Raw genomic sequence first — 24,500 nt, 5'->3', positions numbered from 1 at the left:
GTTGGTGGGGTATGAAGATATGTTAATAGAAGGGTAAAATACTTAATTCCAACAGACAGTAAATATAGGAATCTGATCACAATTATTTTTAAAAAGGAAATGAAAACAAAACAAAACCAAAACCCAGGGACAGTCTAGTCTAATACGTCAACTTCCTCAGAGGCAGATAACAGATGTGAAGATACCTTGCAGCTTTATGGGTTAATTTTCTATAGTGTCTAACACTCTGGGACACTTGGAGAACAGTAAATGTTTTAAGCCGTCAAGGACCTGATTGGCAGGGATCTGTTTTCTACTTAGTTCACTTCCATTTCCTTTGCTGTTCCCAGTAGCTTTCTCCATGTCGGTTTGCATTACTATGGTTTTCACAATTGGGTCAAAAAACAAAGCTTTTATGCCTAATTAAACACCGAGCTAACACACTTTGTCAGTCATTTCCACTTTGAAACTTACGTTTACTGCATTTAGTCTGTCCTTTCCAATCTTACCATACAGGGTCTGCCAAAGAAATTATAAAAATTTTACGTAATATTGTACCTAGGGACATTATTTAATACCAATAGTAGTTTTTTATAGCTAAAAGCAAATTAGGCTTAGTTCCAGGGGAAGATTGTGAGCAGGTATCTTTTTTTTTTTTCCTTTCCTGAGAGAAGCTGTGAAACAACAGAACAGCCTGTGCTACATACATAATTAAAACAGATGTTCTCAATCTTAATTTTCATAGCTAATTATGACAGCCAAAGAAATGTGCTTGTCTTTTGTAGAGCCACATATTTTCTCTCAAATGTGCCCTATTTTTCTCCTCACCCACTACGACTGCTCAGAAACAAAGGGTGGGGTGATGGTGAGTTACAATGCAGCTGCAAGGACTGTCAAATTATTGGTAAGTCAGGGAGTGGAAACAGTGATGAGTGAAATTGACCATAAACTATCTACATAGCATAAACATTTGTATGTACTCCTAACTTTGCAGATGACAGTTTTCATTGGGGTCTTTCATGACAGAAGCCAAGTTTATTGTATCAAACATAATAAAGTAATTCAAACATAATAAAGTAATTGCTTACAAGCACCTTTCCTTTGTCAACCCAGCCTTTGAGAGCATAGCATTTTTTTTTTCAGAATAACATACAGTGTACAGAAATATGCTACATTTTGATGACACAGGCCAGGTGACTTACCCACAAGGGTGCAGAATCTGATATGCTTGTCTATGTATGCGTGTGAAAATAGAAAGCATACAAGTATAACGAAGGCACCCGTTCTCAGAGCACACTCTTCTTTGAGCTCCTTGTCCTTAGGCTCACAGGGATGTCAAGTTGGGGTGCTTCAGACACAAAAACAAATGACCCTCCCGCCCTTTTTTTTTTTTTTTTTGGGACGAAGTCTTGCTTTGTCACCCAGGCTGGAGTGCAGTGGCGCAATCTCTGCTCACTGCAAGCTGTGCCTCCCAGGTTCAAGCCATTCTCCTGCCTCAGCCTCCTGAGTAGCTGGGACTACAGGCAACCACTACCATGCCTGGCTATTTTTTTTTTTTAATTTTTAGTAGAGACGGGGTTTCACCGTGTTAGCCAGGATGGTCTTGATCTCCTGACCTTGTGATCTGCCCACCTCAGCCTCCCAAAGTGCTGGGATTACAGGTGTGAGCCATCGTGCCCGGCCGACCCTCCCTTTCTGTAAGTGCTGCCTGCAGCTTGGAAATTACAAACTTTAGAAAGCAAAATAGGGGAAGAACTATCTTCCTGTCTGTGGTGGAGTCTGGAATTTTCCCGCCCTTGTCAAGGCACTCTGTTGTGTTGTTATCTAGGTTCTCTCCTTACCCATCTACCAGCACCAGGTCCATGGAAGGCCTACTAGGCCACAGTCCCAGGCCACATCTGCTGTCAGGCTACCCTGAGCCCAGCTTGCCTCTCACCCTCTGAGGAAGGAGCAGGAGCTGCAGTGTTGCTGCTGGCAGTGTCCCTGCTTTCTGCAGCCTCAGCACTGCTGAGTGCAACACCTTGCACTTGAGTGCAACACCTGCTCCAGCCTCCTCTAGTTCTCTTCTTCTTGTCAATGGGGTTCCAATTCTGCAGTACAGATTGGGGGATACCTTTAGGGACCTCCAAACCTCTCAGTATCCACAGCCACTCTGATTCCTTCATAATTGCTCTCAACACTCTGAGAACTGTTTCAAACCCAGTCCATTTAAAACCATTCTGCATGCTGGCCCAGTTCCTCTCAGCAAAGCCCAGTGTGGTCTGATCCAAATACAAGCACTACTCCTGTCTGCTCTGCCTTGGGAAGTTGCCCTGTACTGCCTTGGCCCAGAGAGCAACACTCAGGAACTCAGCAACTACCTACCAGACTTTGGCCATGTGTGAGACTGGGGCAGACTGTCTAGAGAGAGGAGTACAAAGGCAGTCCCAGCTGCGGCTTGGTGAATTCATCCCGCAGTAGTTCCATAGCCTAAGAGGGATTGCAGAGGTAGGAACAACAAAGTTTAAGAAGCAGATAAAGCTCACTCTGATCTTAACTAGGGACTATGTGGGAGGGGCTGACTTGGTTAAGGTGGTTGGGAGAGTTGGGAGAAGAGGCCGGCATCTCTCAGTGGGGAGGTGGCAATGTATTGGTTCAAGGGAAGTTCCGTGGGATTAGGGTACCATGGGATGAACCTATTCCCAAGATGAGGAAGCAGGAAATCAGAGCCAAGCCAAATGGACTGGAACAAAGGGGAAGCGAGAGGAAGGGTGTTCATCCCTGGAGAGAAATGTTGAACAAAGCACATCTGAGCAGCAATTCACATACAGAGCATACTTGTGAAGGCTAACTGTGAAGGCTAACCAGGAAGGCTGTAGCCACAGGGATCCTCAGCTAACCTGGGCATACCTATGACACCAGATCCGGAGCCTGAGGCAGCACGTGCAGCCCAAGAGCTTCTGTCTGAGGTACCAGCTGGCTTCGTAGTCACTGATTAGGAGACAGGCTGGATCAGAATCTCCTGGAGAATTTTGGTGCTGCCAGATGCTGTGCTGGGTACTTTACATACATTTTCTCTAATCCTCACAAACTTTCAAACAGCGGGGAAACCAAAAGTAACTCTACATATCCTTGGTCTCAGCTTAAAAGTCATTTTCTCACAGAGGACTTCTCTGAGCCTATAAATATAAGTTAACTTCCCCTTTTATTCTCTATATAATGATGTTTGGTTTTTAGTTAACTTATCAAAGTGATGTTTGGTTTTTAGTTAACCTTCTCCTTAATTTTGGTTTATAAAACTTCAATTAAAATTGTAAAATGTAAAAATAATCTCTCACGAAAACTTGCAAAAATAATAGATGCAATGAGGAAGAGGTCAGAATATAATGGGAAGAATATTTTAATGCAGCAAATATAGTTTTCAGTCCTTAATTTCTGAAAAAAAATTAATGTCTGATATATAAAAAAAGACCTAGATGGAGACGCTGCTCTTTGTTTTAAAGCTCCTGCCATGTGGTCTAAAACTTGTGTATATTTTTACCTTATTTAGTTATATTTGATCAGATAATTTTACGTAAAAGTTTTATCTTTGTTTCTACCCCTTAGAAAACTTGAAACAATAACTTTCTTAACACTTTCTCTCAGAAGTGACTATTCCCATTATCAGTGGCTTCCTAGTGGTAATCTGGATACTTGTGGAATTGTTATATAGCTTTCAAAAACTCTTGAATATTCATATGCTGTGTTATTTTTCAATAATTTAAAACCAGTAATAAGGCTACAGAGACTTCCTCTGTCTGGTGTATTAATGATTCTTTGCAGCTATTTACACATTTAAAGTACAGTGGTCCCCTTGTCCTCAGGAAATATGTTAGAACACCCCCAGTGGACACCTGAAACACTGGATTGTACTGAACCCTATATATGCTATTTTTTCTATACATATATACCTATGATAAAGTTTAACTTATCAATTAGGCACAGTAAGAGATTAACAGTAACAATAATAAAATAGAAAATTATAATGATATATTATGATAAAAGTTATATGAATGTGGCCTCTCTCTCTGTCTCTCAAAATATCATACAGTACCATGGGTAACTGAAACCTTGAAAAGCAAAACTGTAGATAAAGGGGCAATGACTACTGTACACATTTGCCATGAACATTCATTTGTTTACATTAAGCATAGCATTTTTCAAACTCCAGGTATGAGCTTAGTGAAAATTTTCCAGGTGGATTAAACTTAGAAGTAATTGTTTCAGAATTGATTTCAAGATTCACAGGAACCATTAAGCTGAAAAAGGAAAAAAAAAAAAAAAGGAATCCCTATCTTAAAATAGTTCAAAGACTGTTGGGAAATATGAGAACGAGTCCTTCATTGACGAATGTTGAAACTGAGTCTCAGACTGCAGTTACATGGAGTTAAGGTTTCCAGTGGGCCAGGGTAATGCTGTCCACTGATTGCTGACTTAGAACACGCTATTTCTAAGCGAGGGAAATCACCACCAGAAAACAGTGAGCCACAGAAATCAAATGTATTTCAAATAACACAACGCATCTGTACATAAAGTAATAGAATGTCCTCAAACCGTGAAAATATGCTATTTTGTTTAGGGGTGGGGGAAAAATCTATACAATAATTGGTTTTTTTCTTTTTTCTTTTTGTTTTTAATGACTCCTTTGGGTCAAAGCCAAATGTGTAATTTTCCCAGTACAGTTGTTTCCATTGTTTAAAACTTTTCACCCTATTTAGTTGTGCTTGATCAAGTATTTTTACAGGAAAATATTTTCTGTATTCCCTCCCCGCCTTGTAAACTTGAAACAATAACATCTTAATACCATCTCTGAAACTTGCAGAATTTCCTAACTCAAGCCTTTAGTCACCTTCCTTATTTTGGAAATGATCACTCACAATTGACTAATTGTGCCAAATAAATTTTGATTCCCAGACTTCTTAGTTTGAGTTCTCTAATGAAATATTGTGGGGAAGAAAGCTCCCATTCCAAAATGAAAAGAGATGCTATATACTTTTGTAAACAAGCATTTAAAAATGATCTTAAGAGTACCTTTCTTTTTTGATATTCTGCCATGATTGTTTCTTCTGCATCTTGGTTATTTTCTTCATAATAAATTATAAAATAGTCAAAGTTTAACAATTCTCATTAATTTAGGTGTTCAAATTTATTTTGACCTTTTAATTTTATCCCACCTCTATCTGTCTCTTTTTTTCTCTGCATATGAATAATGTGTATAAATATATATGTATATGTCTGCACACATTTAGCTTTTGAATCAAGGAAGTAAGCAATTATGGTTCATTATATACACTTTTTTTTTTTTTGAGACGGAGTCCCACTCTGTCGCCCAGGCTGGAGTGCAGTGGCGCAATCTCGGCTCACTGCAAGCTCCACTTCCTGGGTTCACGCCATTCTCCTGCCTCAGCCTGCCGAGTAGCTGGGACTACAGGCGCTCGCCACCACGCCCAGCTAATTGTTTGCATTTTTAGTAGAGACAGGTTTTCACTGTGTTAGCCAAGATGGTCTCGATCTCCTGACCTCGTGATCCGCCCACCTCGGCCTCCCAAAGTGCTGGGATTACAGGCGTGAGCCACTGCGCCTGGCCAGTTCATTATATATAATTTTAAAAACTAACATGAAATAGGAGGAAAGGCTTGTGGCAAGAAATGGCTTATAGCTATGTTCATTCCACATTGAAAACTATCAGACAACAAAATATGAGATGAATTTAGGAAAACTCTTTCACATCTCATACATCATTCCTCTGGGCCCACATTCTGTAGTCTGGTCCCAATCCAGTGTCAGGTACATGAGTCATGACTCAACAGATATGGGAACACCTTCATTTATCCCTGTCATCCATCCATCCATCCATGTATCTGTCCATCCATCCATCCATCCATCCATCCATCCATCCATCCATGTATCTGTCTATCCATCCATCCATCCATCCATCCATCCATCCATCCATCCATCCATTCATCCATGCATACATCCATCCCTCCATCTTGTTTGCAAGACCCGAGGAAACATGAAGGTTTGAAAGTTACCCAAGAATTTCAAAGATAATTTGTGGAGTCTCTGGGGAAAGCAAATCAAAATGGACCTAGTTGTATAACAGACCTAAACTTCTCCATTCTACAATTCGTTCAATGTGCTCCTTCCCAAATGATGACTTTCACCAGGAAATGTTTAGGGAATGAACAGAAAAAAGGCAGACATTACATTAATCTTCTATCAAAACACAAAATTCCCTAAAGCTTTCCTGGGACTGTATCAGATAACTAAATATAGACTGAAAATTGTTTCTGCCCCACCTGCACATCAAAAACAACAACAAAAAAGGGAAACCTTGTTGTATCACCAAAGACTATGATCACCTAGGAGAGCTCTCAGTTATGTATGCTCATTCCAGACATATTTTGCGTTAATAAAAGCCCCCATCTTATGTAAATTCACGAGCAACTTCAGCATATTTCTGGTTCACAAAGGCCTGGGTTTCACTAAGAATAAGAATGTTGCAGTCATTAAAATGATTAAATGTAGTAACATTAAAAAGACATATTTTCCTCTCTGTAGTACTTTATAGCAGTCATTTCAAATTACTAAGACCAAAGGATTCTAACAGAAGGTGGCATAGAATGTAATTAAGCATCTTGGTTCTGCAGCCTACCTAGGTTCAATTCCGGTCATTCTACTACTAATTGTGTGATGTCAGGAATAAGTCATTTAATTTCCTTGTACTTCAGTGTCTCCATCATAAAAAGGGAATAATAATAATAATAATAGAACCCATACCTAATAAAGTTGCTGTAAGAAAAACAGATAGTTCATAAATAGTTATTATACAGTCTGATTTAAATGCTAGGCATTATTATTATTTTCATCTTGGAGAGAAATCCCTGTAGAGTGAGATTTGGAACTTGATTTGTTATATTTCAGTATGCTGTAAATTGCCGCGAATAAATACTACTAATCCTATCCCACTAGTGAAATGACTCAAGCAAAGGGAGACTAAATGACTAATTTGAGTATCTCAACTAAATTAAGATGGAATTAAAACCCAACAAACCATCTCCATAGCTTTCCTACTTGGGTTTATTTCAGGGGGGATAAGCATTACAAATCTCAGCACTTATAACAACAGACTCTCCTGGTGAGTTCAAAATGCTTCATCTACCTTAATGTTCACAGGATCACTAACATATACTAAGGACCTATGGGAAGTATGGGACTGTCATCTAGCATTACAGTGTTTCCAAACTCTGTAGATAGAAAAACAAAATCAAAAGAAGACAAGGGCTTCATTGTCACCTCCAAAACTAGAGGTTTTCTCTGATATTACAAAGAAGTGTTGATTCTTCCCACTGCACTCCTATAGCCCAGGGTTTTGTCACGTAGACCACATGCTATCTCACTGCATTTATATTTAGCAAAAATTTTAAAAGATATATGCCTATTAATTCCATCTGTTTACCTTCATCTCTTAATGGTCATATAGCTGATTTGTATAGTTCTTGGAATCAAAGCAAACATGAACTTTATTACAAAGCAGAGCTAGGATTTATTCATAAGATAGCATGATGATAAATTCCACTTATCTCTTGAAACTATACATTGCAGCACAGGATATGAAGATAGCATACACTTTTCATAACAGTTATATTTTTTATTAAAATAAATGGTGATCATGTTTTGAATTTTTAGAAGGAATAACTTTTATTAATATCACCAGCACAAGAAAACTTTTAATTAATTGTCTTCTAAATCTTAAGAGTTAAGAGGTTTTAAAGCGAAGTTTTGTTTTCAAATCTATCATGTTCACTGGTCTAGTAGGACATAAGTCATTAACTTCTCTAATTGTGAAAAGTCATCTTTTTTCTCTTCTCATAGCCTAAAAAAGAGTACAGTTATATAAATATAAAATAGCAGATCAATTCTAACAGAAAGGGTTGGAAGTTCATTGGTTGTTTACATTTTTCTTTTCTCTTTTTCAAAGATAAGCTTTGGAGGAATCTCTTTTTGCTAACCACTTTCAACAAATACAGTGTATCAAAACAATCTACCATACCACCTCCAATTCTGAAAGATACAAAATCTACCCCTGTCCTTTAGGCATGTGTACTTTTATGGCTCACTTCCCAGAGTAAGGATTTGGACATTTGTCCTGTGGCAATAGCTAAGAAATTGCAAAAGTCAGATGTTACATTTTGATAATCATTCCACAAATCCATGCTCCATCAAACTAGACCAAAAAACCTGCAAAGGAAGCAGTATTCTCCAATTTGGAATACAGTATTCTCCAATTTTAAATACTGTCTTCAAATATGTTTGGAAGTTGAAATAATGAAACAATCTCCAAGCATGATAGTAAGTCAATTAAGAAGTACGAAAGTATTCATAATGCCAACCGTTAGTAGACACATTTTTGAAAACCTCAAGTCGTTAATATCTTACTAATTCAGTTATAGCTCTCGAAATCAAATTAACCTTTTCTAGCTGAAAGGAATTTAAAGGCCTTAAATATGAGTATGCAAAGTTCTGTGGATACCCAATACCACTTTAAACACTGATTTGATGTTATTGCTTCAACCAATATGAAGCCAAGACAACATTCCTGTGTCACCCAACCTTTGAATTAGCTTTAAGCAAGCTTACAGAATTCGAAAAATAAACCTCTCATTCATTCTCTATCCACAGATTTCTCTAGCCATGCAATTTGTATGACTGCCTCCAACAGCAAGTGAGAAAGTAGGCAGTGATAAACAAGCTCATACAATTTTAAAACAAACAGAATAATCAGAAGTTTCTAAGTATGCTAGTCTTTCACTTAAATAGAAAGCCAAATATGAAAGGTCCAGAGGCTTTCACTAATTTTCCACTTTAAACTTTCTAATAATTACTAAGACTACTTTTTATTTCAATTGAAAAATATAATGATTGAGCTATAATTATTCAAAGATAATCATATAAATCTGATATATGTTTCACCTTTAACTGAGATCATAGGGTAGCAAAAGAAATATAAGAAACTAAGAACCTGGTAACTACTAAATCCTTCAAGAAAACAAAACAAAACAAAACCAATATAAAGCTACCACAATGTTTCCATTTCTCAGGCACTATATTTTTCATAAAAAATGATCATAAAAGGAATATCAATGTATTACACTACGTATCTCACAAGTAGGTTATACTGTAAATTAAAAATTATCTGTATTAGAATCTCAAATGCAACCTTCAATACCCCGTGAGAAGGCATTTTTCTAAGGAACAATCATATACCTAAACTGCCACATTAATTTAAGGCTACCACAGTCCAGTGAGTAAACCAAAATATGTTACTTACCTTATTACAAATTAATGGCAAATTGCAGGCACTTTTCAGCTTGCAGCTGTCTAGCATAGTTGATTAGAAATGAACAAAACATCTTTCACTCCAGTGAGAGAACTGCATATTTAGACTTGCCTTTCTTCACTGAATACCGGCAAAAGAGGCTGTTCACCTCCAAGTGATAGCAACAGCCCTGCACGGAGCACTTGCTGCTCTGCACAGCAGCGACTTGGAATGAAAGTAAGAAGAACCCGTGATGTTTAAATAACGTAGCTTTAGATTCACAGGATATGACTCAACTCTCAAACCAGTAAGGGAAGAGTTTCCCATTGCAAAACTGTTAGTACAGATTACATAACAAACATCATATCTGGGGTTCTAAAATACTCACATTAAATACTAAAAACTTCACCTGCTAAATCAAACATGCAGTGTTAGTAGTCAACCTCTTCCTCATGGCAAAAGCCACAACAGGAAATGAGAATAACAACACTGCACAAAGAAAACTATTCTGCTTGTTCTCTGCAGTGAATTAATTTAATGTTATTAAGGATGTGAGAACTTGCCAACATCTCCCAGAAAGACATCTAAAAAAAAAAAAGGAACACTAAAGTCACAAACATTCCCATCGGTATAAAAACAATGTGTAGAAAAAAATTCCATTTTAACATGCAAGAAGTGGCATGCTTTACAACACAATAGAATCTCCTTCACTAAGTAGAGAATGGAAAGAGATCTTCGTGCTTTGCTGTTGCTGTTTCCCACAGAAATCCTTTCCTACGGTGTCATTACCTTGTGCTTCTAGCTCTGCCTACCTCACCAACTCAGGGTCCCCTTTTGTCTGTTTTGTGAGCCCTTCTAAAGGAACATGACTAATGATACAACTCCTCTAGTAAATGTGGCAATTTTACATGCTTTCTCCACCACATGTTATCCCTTAACCCTGAGCTGTATTAAGCTTGATCAAATATTGTATTATTATATTTAGATACCTCGGTCAATAAATATTATAGACATAGATGCTTGGAGAAAAGTCTACTACATAAATTCACTTGCCATCAGCCTCATCAAGGAAAAAAAGCTGAAAAAGCCCATGTTAATAACAGTAAGTAGGCTGAAACTAACTAGAACAGGGCTGTTAAATAGACATATAAGGTGAAGCATATATGTAATTTAAAATATTTTAGTAGTCACATTAAAAAAGTAAAGAAACATTAATTTTAGTAATGGTTACCCTAGTATGTCTAAAACATAATCATTTCAATATGTAATCATTATAAAATTATTAAATATTTTATCATTTTGGTACTAGTGTTGGAGACCTAGTGTATTTTTTGCACTTGTGTTACATTTCCACTTGAGCTAGCTATATGCAAGTGTTCAATAGCCACACATGGCTAGTGGCTACCATATTGAATAGCATAGGCCTAGGGTTCAAGGCTCATTTTCAGTCTTCAGGTGGTGGTTCAAATATTCTCTTTTCAGAACATTTAGGAAGGTCTTCCCTGACTACCTTCCCTGAAGTAACCTTCTCCAATTACTTTCTATCGGATGATCTTTTTCATTTCCTTTATAGTACATCACAGTTTGAAATGTTCTTCTTTATTCATTTGTTTACCTATTTATAGTCTGTGGTCTCTAACAAGAATGTAAGAAACCCGAGGGCAGGAATTTTGTTTCAAGAGGCTATTGACATGGTCATCAATACATAGCAGAATTTAATCAAAAAATTATTTAATAAATGAATAAAATATGGATTTTTTGCTATGGTTTGGCAAATAATATAAAATTAAGAAATGTGTTTCTCATATCACTGAATTTCCAGCAAATACACTGGGCAACACTTTCTTGAATTGAGAAATTGTCCACTTTTTAGAATATTAATGATCTTCCATGTATAACATGTTTCATTCTCATATGCAATGCTATGAAACAACATACTTATTTCATTACTCTAGCAAATACTTAGAACACTTTAATCCCAGTGATGTAAATTTGGACACTATTAGGATGTCTATTTATCTCCTATTTACAAAAACATAAAATCAATGCATACTATGCACAGAGCTACAACGCAGGGGTCAAGGATGGGCATGTGACCCACGCTGGTCTAGTAAGCATGCCAACCTCTCCACTTTTGCTAACATTGAGAAAGAGGTTAAGTTTGTAGAATGTTAAGAGTAGAACTGCTGGTTGTTGTATCTGCTACCACATTGTCTAAAAGTGGTTGTCTAAAAATTATCTAAAAGAGGTTGCCTAAAAATGAGGCTGATGAAGAGAAAAACAAAGCCAAATACGTGAAAGGCAGATTCCTGATAATACTACTGTAATTACCAGATACTGTTATGCATTAAGTCACATTTGCCCTCTACTGCAATGATGAATATACTGGAATGTTCACTGGAGAATTACAGTAGTCAAAACAGGAAACCATGCAAGGAGCCATAAACAGTGGAAGCGTTAAATAAATAATGGGTTAATCATACTAAGGAATACTATCTAGTTATTTTCTTTTCTTTTTTTTTTTCCTTTTTTTTATTATACTTTAAGTTTTAGGGTACATGTGCACATTGTGCAGGTTAGTTACATACGTATACATGTGCCATGCTGGTGCGCTGCACCCACTAACTCGTCATCTAGCATTAGGTATATCTCCCGATGCTATCCCTCCCCCCTCCCCCCACCCCACAACAGTCCCCAGAGTGTGATATTCCCCTTCCTGTGTCCATGTGATCTCATTGTTCAATTCCCACCTATGAGTGAGAATATGCGGTGTTTTGTTTTTTGTTCTTGCGACAGTTTACTGAGAATGATGATTTCCAATTTCATCCATGTCCCTACAAAGGACATGAACTCATCATTTTTTATGGCTGCATAGTATTCCATGGTGTATATGTGCCACATTTTCTTAATCCAGTCTGTCATTGTTGGACATTTGGGTTGGTTCCAAGTATTTTCTTTTAAAGAATCAGGTTATCTAGATGCATTGAGATGCATAGCTCCCTAAAAGATGTTAAGCAGAAATAACATATTGCAGAAAAATATATTATCCCAGTTATGAGTATATACATTTTTTATATGCATATTCACAGAAAAGGGCCCAAAAAACTGCACACCGACTGTGGACACGTGGTTAGGTCTGGGAAAGAGATCTGAAGGAAGTGATGGGGGACAAAGAGAGATCAATGTTTTGCTCAGTTTATTACCTCCTGCATAAATCTTGTAAAATAAAAATGAATTAATGTATTCCTTAGGTAATTTGAAAAGAACAGGTTACATTTAAAAAATTTTTAATATTTTTTATTTCCATATTTTGGTACATTGTACTCACTCTAAGTGGACTACTCTCCTTTATTATTTTTTAAAACAATGTAATGGAAATGATGGTGCTCTTTTCTGTCCCACTCTCCATTGTTTACCAGCCCCAATTTTTTTATGAATACTCCAGTTTTTCAGTTTGGTGAAAGTGAATGCCAAAGACAGAAAAGAGAAAAAGAAAGGGCAGAGAGAGACAGAGACAGGAAGCTGCATTAGAATCTCCAATGTACCTTCTAAAACTGGCCAAGGTCTTTGGGTGTTTTTTTTTTTCCTCTTGGCCTCCTGCAAGCAATTTTATTGGCTTTATAAAATACAGCTTGGATTTATTCAACTGCAAATATATCAACAGTCCAATGTTTATAATAATATGCTTTACATTAATTTAGTCTTGGATCAGAGTAAACAAACTTGTTTATTAACATCTCACTGAAACATTTCAGGCTTCTGAATTGGGCATAACAATTGCTTTCCTAATTAACTCAAAATCTAAACCTTTTGTTGCTTTTTTTGCTTGCTCTAGTCTTCAAAATCTTCACATTATCTTAGGTATGCTCATCACATCTCCTGCTTTTGTATTCCCTTAGATTTCCACAGTTTCAACCCCTTTTTAAAAATGACACAGCTGAAGGTGCTTAGAGTCTGAAGCAAGAGTAAGGGCTGTTTGACTTTTAGTATGACTAATGAGGATCTGAATTTATACAGTGTTGACAAACTGATGTCTGTTTGGCTCTATTTTATTCTCTAAGCCCACTGATCCTAGTAACTTAAACCTCCTACTCTGTTGACACCCTCCTTCCATTCTCCTTGCCTCTATTTAAAATTATGCCAAATTTGATTCTGATTTTCTGGAAGAAGTAAACCATTATATTAATAGACACATCTGAAGCCTCCATATGTCTTTACCTATCCCATTACCTATCCCATCCCTTCTTCTCTCTCCAAAAGTAAACGCCCTCCTGAGTTGGCTTATATCATTACTGTATATCTTTTATAATACTTTTTATTAGATATACACATATCCATAACAAGTACAACATATTATATAACATAATATCCATAAACAAGATATTAATTTGCATGCTTTAAGCTTTATACAAATATAATAGTGTATAGATCCTTTAAATCTTTTTTTTTGCTTAGCATTATCTTCTTAAGATTTACATGTGATTCTGCTTAGTTTATTCATTTTAACTGCTGTACAGCATTGCAATTTATGTATCCATTCTCCTATTAATGGACATTTAAGTTGGTTCTAATTTATTGCTATTATCAAACTATTATAAGTCTTGTACATGTGCATGTATTTGTTTAAAGATGAATACCTAGGAATGGAATCGTGGGGTCATACGATATGCACACCTTCACCTTTACTAGATATTTCCAAACTGCATCCCAACAAAACTAGGCTAGTTTACAATTCAACCAACAGTGTATAAGAAGTTTTGTCACACCAAACTCTTGTAAACGATCTCCAGAGTATTGATGATCCACGATGCTGAAATACCAAGAGTCTTGATATTTTTGTTTTTTGTTTTTGATTGGTATGAAGTCTCAATGTTTTAATTTGGATTTCCCTGATTACTACCAAAGTTGAGTATTTTACCTTATTATTGGCCTTTTTTTCTATTGTGTTATTTGCCTTTTCCTGAGAAATATTTAGGAGGTCTTTATATATTATTGTTCTATTCCTTTGTCAATTATGAGAGTTATAGATATCACTCTTCTGTGTATTTTTTTACTATTGTTTATAATGTCCTTTGCTGTTTTTTATTTTTTAATTTGTGGTTTAATTTAAAAATTTATTTTTTTCTGTTATTTACCTGTAATTATTGAGTCAAAAATATAAAAATTAAAAGTTCTTTGGTCATTTTTCATGAAGCATTGCCAACAATAATGTTAGATTGCATATCTAAAGGGGAACTGAGAAAAATTTATATTTCTTCTGAGTAGTTCAATTAATCCTTACAGGGTATCGGCTATGTACCCCGTACAGTATTAGAGGTTTCAAACATGAAGGAGACCATAGAGTCAATACATACACATTTACAGACTAATTGAAGAAAAATACTTGGAGGCAGACTGATGATGATGATGATGATGATGAAATGGAGAAGTAACCATGTGCCAGAGGTTGTGCTGATGCATTATTTAATTTTACAGTAGTGTAATAAGATGGAGTAAATGTTAGTGTAAGAAATACATACAAAATGCTGTGGATAGAATATGTTATAACCTTGCATCCCAAAGATCATTCAAGATATAAAGTGGTCAAATTTGAGGTAGTATGAACCTGTGAGATATAGTAAGACCTTGAACTGACATTTCTATCTTCTCAAGTCAATCTATTTTCCCAAACCAATAACTCAGAGATTAACCCTCATTTATTTAGAAAATTAATAAGAATTAAAGTGGGAACAAGTTATTCATTTGAAGAAAAAAATGCTTTTTTGGAAGACAAGTTCATTTTTTACAATCAGTGATCCAATCACATAATGATATTTTCTCCATTTATTAGAGATGGTGAAAATTTAAAAAGCCTATAGTTCTTAGGAATCCTAACAAATGGTGCATATACCTTCCTATATCTGATTATTAATTTATAACATCAAAGTTAAAATAAACTCTTGTTCCTTAAAGAAACCTCATGGTAAGTACATTTGCAAACAATGCATCCAGATGTATCTCTTTTGTAAATACAGATGTTCACGTTTCTCTCACTGAAGGTTATATCTGTAGCTCTACAAAAAGTTCATAAAATGAGAGGGCTTAATATTCTTCAGCCAGGAGGAAGAAAGGGCTCCTGATCTAGAAATAGAGAAGTGTGGCCAGCAGCATCACACATTTCCTGAGGCAGATTAGGGGTATCCCACTTCCTTGAGGCTATGAGGTTTACACTTCAGCCTTCATATCACTGTAACCCTCTAGGACTTGCAAACCAAGATGTGTTTCCCCTGCTTAGGGGTGACAGTAAATTTGAAAATGAGAAAATAAGACTGCATCTAAGAATTAAACTTTGAAATAAATATATAGCAGGTCAGCACATAGATAGATAAAGGCAACTTCAATTGTCAGAAGGATGCAAACTCAAATGCCTGAAGGCACACACATTACCAGTAGGTAATGCTGATCAGCGTCTTGGACCTGGCAGAGACCACAGTGAACTGAATGAAGGCAGCACTCAAGCTTCCTTTAAAGGAGACAGTCTCTGCTCAGCTCCAGATGGTTGACCAGATGTGGGAAGGGGCTAGATCTCTGGATTTTTTCAAGAAAGGCTACAGCTCTGGGTTGTTACATGAATATTCCTGATGTTTAAATCTTAGCCTCTACACAATATGAGACAAACAAAAGCTTTTAAAGGCTAGAAGTGTCCCATGGACAGTCCATCTCAGACCAGGAAGTAGGCAAAAAGCAGCCTTGGAAGTAAGCACAGGCAGTAGCCACTGAAACACTGGGGTAGGGTGCTAGAGGCTGGTGGCCTTCCCTTTTGTGGCTCTGCCTCTCTCATTTCATTATACCCATGGGTCTGAGAACAGCTTGCCCTTCTGATTCCATGCTCATCAAGCTGCTTTCTGATACAAATATGGGATCCTGTCTGGCATGTCTTTAGGGAGACCTTGCTTAAAACTTGAGGGAGTTGAGGAGCAACTCAGCAGCTAGGTCTCTCCTTATAAATTAATAAACTGACAGCCGGGTTAGCGATTTGCTCCCCACGTAGTCTGCCTACAGGAGCAAAATGCGCTGGGTGGGAAGATGAGCCGCCCATCTTCAGCTGTTTCACTTCTCATTCTAAATGGAAACATTGGCATTCTGATCTCACACATTAGTTGTAAGAGTTTCATTAATATGAGTCCAGTTCTGGAGGACAGATGTGCTCTGAAGCTGCTGACAAGTGTGGTTTCTGGACCCACGGGGCTTTGGGCCAGACCACAGACAGTGGGAAAATCCCTAACACAAGGCCACCCTGCAAGGCCCATTGGGATCTTAAGTAATTGATCTAACTTCTCACTTACTCTCACTCTAACCCCGTGGCCATTCATTTCAAAGCATCCTTACCCAGGTCTGTAGATGTCCAGAAATGACCTTGAAATATGAAGTTAAGAATTGAAGATACGCCTTAAGGAAAAGGGCAGAGAACTCACAGCAACTAAAAAATATGTTTGTAATCATTGGCACCATGGAGCAGCACTCTGCTCTGTGCTTGCCATAGACCATCCCACTTAATCCTCACAGAAACTCTGTGAAGCAGGTACTACTCGGAGCAATTATTCTATTTTACAAACTGATGCTTACGGAGGTGAAGTAATTTGACCATATGTACACAGCTAACAAGTAGCGGAGTTGGGATTAGAACCTGCATCCTCAAACACTACGACTTGTTTTCTGTACATGGTACTTTATTTCACTATTTTTACACCAAACATGCGTTTTGCATTACTATTTGCTAGATGCTGTTCTAACTACTTTACCAACATTAACTCATGTATTCCTCATAATAAGCCTGTGAAATAACACTACAATTTGCCCCATTCTGATAAGGAAACTGAGGCAAAGAAAGGTTAAGCAACTTGCCCAGGATTATACAACCAGGAGGGGACATAATCAGGATTCAAACTCCATCATTTGGGCTCCACAGTACGCATTCTCAGTCCCTGTGAAACTCCACACAATGTTCCCAAGGAAGAGTTGATAAAGATTCCAATTTTAAATAATTTCAGTGCTACTGTAGGCATGATTTTTCAGGAGGATGGATGGCAACCCAAGGAAAAGAAATCATTTATGTCATATCATTCCTCTTTATTATATACCAATTAGAAAAACTGCAATTCTTCTGGATTTAAGAACTACAGAGCAAGTAACCACCATAAAATACTATAGGCCTGGAGATAGTTATTCTTAGGCGATACATCTGAGGAGGGTGACAAATTTTAGTTTGCATCTTTTTTTCCCCTCACTGTTGCAGGGGAAATGAAAGAAGACTTTTTTATTTCTGCATTTATAAATCCTAGGAGGTAAACATTGGAATACTTTTGAGAAATCTAAAATGAAACACATATTCCAGAGTTTAATTTGAAAGTCATTTTCTCCTGGAAACAAAGCAAGTTTAATTTCAGAATCAAAATGCACTGAACATAAAGAAGTAGATGTGGATACCTCCTACTTTGAACCAAACTTTCAGTTAAACTTAAAATGGAACTTTTGGATCCATAAATTGTCAACTTTTATTAAGAATAATACTTTGGAATTGATTGGGTAAAAATAACACCTTATGACTCATATTTTAAATGTGAAGCGAAGTTTTCTATTTAAATAGTGAGGAAAGGCCTTCAGTGGTTTCTATACTACTTAAACAATCCAGTGTAGACCCTTCCAGCCAGGGTCTAAAAAGTTAACTTAAACCTGAATCCAGAGGGTCTCTCTTTTTAAGTCCTTAATCTGCTGTTTTGTTCCCCTCCAGTTTAATGTAGTTCATGAACTCTTTCCAGAAACTGCCATCCTGAGAGATACAGCATGTTGCAGAACTAGCTCATAAACTGTCACCGTGGAAAATAATACCTATAATACTTCCCTTCTTTCAGCCTCTCTTCTCCACAAACAGTCCAATCATTTTTGCTCAACACAATTTGTATAGTCTGGTTATCAAAATGTAGCTTAGTGCCCTAGCGATGTGACTTTCCTGGTCTCATTGTTGATTGAATTCTCGACACAGCCCCACACTCAGGCCTCTCCCCAGGGCCCCATCTGGTTCCATCTTCAGGTCTCTTCTCATTCTTTCTTGCTGCTCCTTTCATTCCTCTCCACATCATGAAACAATTTTAGGGATTGTTAAGCAAACGTCTGAGGCAATATTGCATGGCAGTTAAGAGAGCATGTTTTAAAATCGGACTACCTAGGCATAAATTATGTCTCTGTCAGTTACCTACTGTGTTTGTTATTACCATCAACATTGTATGTTTAATTTTGAATCACTTAACGTTGAGGTGAGAAATAAAGCATAGTTTTTAAAATTTGTAAATAAAAATTAGTTAGCTTTCTTTTTGGCCAATACTTCAATTTAAAAAAATTGGTGCTAATTCTGTCAGCAAATCAATTAGCTATTTCATTTTATGCACACTCTTGAATATCTGTGAGCTGTTCCTTCTCAATCTTGTTTTCTTCTCCTGCCGCTTAAATGCTGTTGCTCCAGAGGAATCAGTCCTCGGTCCTTGGCTTTTTTTTTGCTAGAGAGAAGAGGTCCCAGACTTCACAAGGCAGACCAGGTATGCAGTGCACAGATACACGTGGAGTTGTGCGGCACACAGGCAATCACATGACCATTGGAAGGGCACTGACGTTGCTCCTCTCTACTCATCGCTGCTACTTGGTATTGCAGGACCAGATTTTCTAATTTTCAAGACCATGTAAAATACTTAGTTTAAAAAAATTGCCATAATGCTTTGGCTGTCCAGATTCAACCTGAAAAACCCAACCTACGATGACATCTGCTTTATATTCTCACAAAATAATCTTATCCAGGTCCATGATACTCATCACTGTCCCTAGTCAGAGTGCTCCCACATCTCTGTCTTTAGCCCATATCTGAGCTCTCGCCTGTATATATTAACAAAGTCATTGAGCCCTCCGCACAAGGCACTGGGACACCAAAGATGACTGATATACTAGGTTGGTGCAAAAGTGATGGCAAAAACCGCAATTACTTTTGCACCAACCTAATACAAATGTAGCCCCTGCCCACAAGGGGTTTACAGTCTATCAATCAAATTACTTCGTAGACATCTCCATCTGGAGATGCCCCTGGTACCTCAAACTAACACTGCCATCCCATTCCACACCTTCCCCCCAACCCCAAACCTACTCACCCTGGTGTCTCCTTCCTTATTTCTACGGAAGGCTGTCACCCAAACCAGAGACAGGAAATTCATCCAGAATCCCTCTCTTACTGCTAAGAGCCAATTGTTCCCCGAGGCTTTCCCCTTCAATGCCCTGTCCACCTCTCATTCCCGGGCATGACTTTCCATCCTTTATAATACTTCTCTACTCATAATTCATTGCAGGAACTACTGCAATTACCCTTCGTGGCAATTTTTGAAACATATTTGAAATTTTTATGACATTCCTTTCCTCAAGAGGTGGGATCTATGTCTTCTCTCCCCTTGAGACTCAGATGACTTTGGTGACTGTTTTAACCAATAAAGTATGACAGAGGTGATGCCATGTGACTTCTGAGGCTAGAACATAAAAGGTTGTGCAGCTACCCCCTTGCTCAGTGGAACAGTCTCTCTTAAAGCCTTTAGATGCCCCGACTGCCTGGGGGCTGCCTTGCTGTGAGGAAGCCCAACTAGCCCTGAGACCACAAGAAGAGAGGGAGGAGTCTGGACAGTCCTGAGCTTTCACAGTTTGTCCCACAACTGTTTCAACTCTAGCATCTATCTGACTGCAACGACATGAAAGACATTGACCAGAATCTTCCAAGCAAACCTTTCACACATTCCTGACTCACAAGGTTTTGAATAAAATAAAATGGTAGTTTTAAGCTGCTAGGTTTCAGCTAATTTGTTACATAGCAATAGTAGCCAGTACAGAAGTGGGGTTTACCATAACAGAAACCTGAAATATATGTCATTAAGACTGAGACAGGCAGTAAGTGGAGGCTGAAAGGCCCACAAGGAAAGTCTTATGAGAAGAAGTTGGTAGAAGTTAGTTAAAGGCTTCAAGAAGCTGTCAGCAAAGGCTCAAAGGGAAGTGAGAAAAATGTTGCTGGAAGTTAAAGAAAGGGGTCTCTTATTATGTAGAAGCAGAACATTTCACAAAACTATCATTTCTGATAATGTGGAAATTAGAAATACACCTAATGAATTTGATGATCTAGCTAAGGAGATATTCATGTGGTTTTATGGTTTTTTTTGTTGTTGTTTTATTTTGTTTTGTTTAGCTGCCTATAATAAAATGCAAGAGGAAAGAGATGAGCTAAAGAAAAAACTGTTAAATATAAATAAGTTAGAACTTGCTGGGTTAAAAAACAACAACAACTAAAAGAAACTGTTTCTTATTCTCAGCCTCTCTAAACAGCAAGTAATTCCCAACTTAAGAAAACACTTGGAGATATGGCCAGAGGTTAACAGATACCAAAGTCCAGCTAGATAGGAGGAATACATTCTAGTATTCTGTAGTACTATGTTCTAGTATTCTGTAGTACTACAGGGTGACTAAAATTAGCAACAATTTATTGTATATTTGCAAATAGCTAGAATCATGGATTTTGAATGTTCCCAACACAAAGAAATGATGAATGTTTGAGGTGATGGATATGTTAATTGCCCTGATTTGATCATTACACATTGTATAGATGTATCAAAATATCACACTGTACCCCATAAACATATACAATTATTATGAGTCAATTAAAATTAATAATGAAAGAAAAAGAAAAAAAGAAAGAAAAAGAAGAGGTGAAAGAAAGAACACTGTGAATATACCATTTTCAAAAATAATAAATAAAAAGAAAGGCTTTAGGCCAAAGAACAATCCAGGTTGAAATAATATCCTTTACTAAAGTTTCAGAAAAATCTAAGGCAGTGGCTCCTCAAATTTTTTTAGGCAGACAATGGACCTCTAAGAATCTTAGGAGTATGCTTCACAAATTCTCTCCATAAAACTGGTCTTCCAGGTATCTTAAGGATGTTATCTTAAGACACCTCTTAGGGAGCTGAAAGTAAAGAAGCACTTACCTTGAGAATATCTGTGGTTTGGATTCATAGAAAACCCACAAACTATTTGAGATAATTGTTTTGCTATAAGAAACACCAATTTGGAGTAAAATAGATGGGAACACTACAAAATTAAAAGTGGGCTTTGGACACGCAGCATTCTATGGGCAGTAAAAAGTCTGATTAGGCTATTTAGTTGCAAAGGTTGTTTTTTGGTTATTGTTGTTGTTTTTCAACGGAAGACAAAGGCTGACTCAAAGAGCCAAACACTGAGAGTGGAACCAAGAGCTGAAAAATGACAATTCCCAGTAGTAGGATTACACCCTAATGAAGAAACTGGCAACATGAACTTCCTGCATTTCATGATTGCTAAGGGCCAGTGATTGCTGTGTGCCTCCTGTTTTCCCCCTTTTAAGTGAGTGGGTCTACAGCAGTTTACCTTTGCCTGTTGTGCCACTGAAATTTAGGTATGTCGGGGGAGGGGGCAGATAACTTGTTTCTTCACTTCACAGTTCCTCAGATTAAGGAGCTGTACCCAAATTACTGCATTTGAGGAGTTTAAACTTCATTTGGACCTTAGATGATACTATGTTTCAAGCAGATGTTTAGATTTGAGGGTCTTGGGGGGAGAGGATAAATATATTTTTCATGTAAGAATAATTTGAGTTTAGCTGCATGGTAATTCACAAAAGATTGCATTTTTCCAAAGAAAGGGAGTCCTCAAAATCTCTTTTGTTCCACATGCTGTTCTCACAATGTGACATTCTTCCCATCAGCAGGTGAGGACTAAGTGCCTTCCCTCTGAATCTAGACAGGATTGTGACTATAGCAAAAGTGAGGCTATGTGATTTCTGAGACTAGGTCACAAAAGCTGGCACAGAATTTCTCTCATTCCCTTGAGGGCTTGCACTGAGAATCTAGCTGCCATACCACAAGGAAACGCAAGCAAGCTCATGGAGAGGTCTACGTGGAGAAAAATCTAGGCCCCCAGGCTACAGCCCAGCTGAGCTCCAGGCCAATGGCCAGCACCACTTTTCAGGTGTTTGAACAAATCTTGAGCATGGATCCTCAAGCCCCCAGTTGAGTGATGCTGTGCAGAGCAGAGATTAGCTGCCCTTGTCAAGCCCTGCCTGACGTGAAGATTGAGGTACAAAATAAATGACTGATGTGACTTAAGCCACTAAGCTTTGGATAATACGTTATGCAGCAATAGGTAACTGGAGTACCTTTTTAATGCTTTCCTTTCCTACTGTCTTCTATTTCTCCTCATTCCCTCTGAATTTTTTAGAAGATAAAACTGATTAGGTCATGTCCAAGATCTTTCTCTTTTTTTCCATTTGGATCTCTATTACTCAACTGTAAGCACCTTGAGGTCATGAATGATTTCTAAACATTTTAGTAGCATTAAAAATATTTATTGAATAAATCAACTGCTAAATATTTTGTTCCTGGAACTGTAATAGGATCTATAATGGAATCTTGACTCATAAGATGTAAATTCTGTGAAAATGAATAACCAAATTAACAATACTGCTTTCTTCCCTTTAGGAATCTAAGAGAAAAAAATTTTAAATAACTCATTCATTTTCAGATGTTAAAAGGATTTTCACTTACAAATTGAGAGATGTCCTTGAAGAAAACACCTTTGACTAAGGAAATATGGTGTGAAATTCACCACACATTTCTTCATAAGCGGATAACATACTGTCTTGCCTAAACTTTAATAATCTGATTTTGATAAATACCAAACTATAAATAAAAACATAGTTCTGCTTTATCACATGAAAGCATAAAATAACAAGCAATTCTCATTTATCCTGAGTATACTATTAGCTATTATAATTTCTGAGAATTTCAAGATTTTCTGTTAATATACCAGATTTTTTTTCTGAATATTCCTTTATTCTTTCTGTAGTATACAAACACTCCTAAATGCCTCCTATAATAAATTCATGGTATTTGCACATTTTTTTGTTTTACTTCCTAGTGATTACTTCTGCCCAAGGCAAGCTATTTTTTCTTTTATTTGTTATGTTAGATTTTTATAACACCTATTTCCTCCAAGGAGTTTAAGGTGCTTAGTAAACAGAGGGCATTTTTTGTGGTTTGCTTTAATGAACATCTTCAATGCATTGCAATAGCAAAGAAGTGAACAACAAAGTTGGAAGGAAGAGATCACAGGGTAAAGAACAGAGCAGCAGGGTCAGAAGTCAATAGGGGTTGGTTTATTTGTAGAGCAGCAAGAACTCAGGGGATTACAAAAATAACTGCATCCAAACCACGCTCAAGTTTATGGTGCTACCTTTATGAAAAGAAGGTGTCCTGGTCTTTTCCTTTTTAAGTTGATTTCAGGAACCCTGGTTCCAGGCTACACTGATTCTTTCAGTCACTTATATTTGTGTCAAGATAACTGATTAAAAATTGAATAGTAGTCCCTGCTCTTTGTACCTTATGTTGAATTTGGGCAAAGTGAATGCCTGAAGCAGCCTGAAGTACATGACTCAATTTGACCTTCGCTACATCTAAACCCATCAAAGAAACGAATTGATACATAGGATGAAGGAGTAGGGGGTGACCATGTATTTGAAATGAGGGGAGGCCCAGAAGGCAGTGAAAAAAGGCCAGTGGTTTCCTGGCCCTGAGGGGGAAACGAGACCTCCAAGGAGATGGCTGGCATGTTATTATTAGGGAGATGGGAGTTCCACACTCTGAATGGAGACTCAGAGTTAGAACTAAGCTAATGCAATGACAATGAAAAAATGTGATACTAATGACATAAGTGATTTTGTAGGCATAGACTCATTCAGAAGTGCCAAATTCAGCCAAACAATATTTGAAAAGCGCACACCAATTCCATCTGTGCCACATAAGAGTACTCAATATATCCACTGTGGAGACTGACTTCTTGAGAGAAATTTTTGATGGTGGTGGATAAAAAGCATTTCAACAGCCTCCTTAAGAGGATATTAATGACCCCATTATATTTGGTGTACAAAACTCTAAATAACCATTTCGTCCTCAGGCGGACAAAACAGAGTTTTTATTTGCTTGTTCAGTTTGAGACACTGACATATTCACAAAAGGAATAAACCTCTTATAACCAATACAGCTTCAGTTGGTAAGGACAGAGAGACTTCCTTAGAGTCTCTAAGGAAGAGTGATTG

At 37.3% G+C, this 24,500-nt stretch overlaps 1 protein-coding gene across 27 annotated transcripts in view; it reads right to left on the bottom strand.

Moving 5' to 3' along the window:
• The window catches only part of MCTP1 (multiple C2 and transmembrane domain containing 1), a 595,843-nt gene that overhangs the window by 363,837 nt on the left and 207,506 nt on the right, over positions 1 to 24,500 (bottom strand). For 11 of the 27 annotated variants that reach the window (XM_016954527.4, XM_054684987.2, XM_054684988.2 and 8 more), the window contains exon 1: positions 9,329 to 9,789. The exons of 14 other annotated variants lie outside the window; for them this stretch is intronic. In XM_016954527.4, the coding sequence (XP_016810016.1) occupies positions 9,329 to 9,385 (57 nt within the window). In that variant the 5' untranslated portion in view covers positions 9,386 to 9,789. Of the gene's footprint in view, positions 1 to 453; positions 499 to 9,328; positions 9,790 to 24,500 lie in introns of those variants that run through there. 2 more of the 27 variants (XM_054684992.2, XM_063810241.1) reach the window with 2 other exon arrangements.

This window comes from Pan troglodytes, chromosome 4 (genome assembly GCF_028858775.2).
Source record: "Pan troglodytes isolate AG18354 chromosome 4, NHGRI_mPanTro3-v2.0_pri, whole genome shotgun sequence".
NCBI classification, from domain to species: domain Eukaryota; kingdom Metazoa; phylum Chordata; class Mammalia; order Primates; family Hominidae; genus Pan; species Pan troglodytes.
Note: the sequence above shows the minus strand (reverse complement) of the source record. Positions and strands in the feature narration are given on the sequence as shown.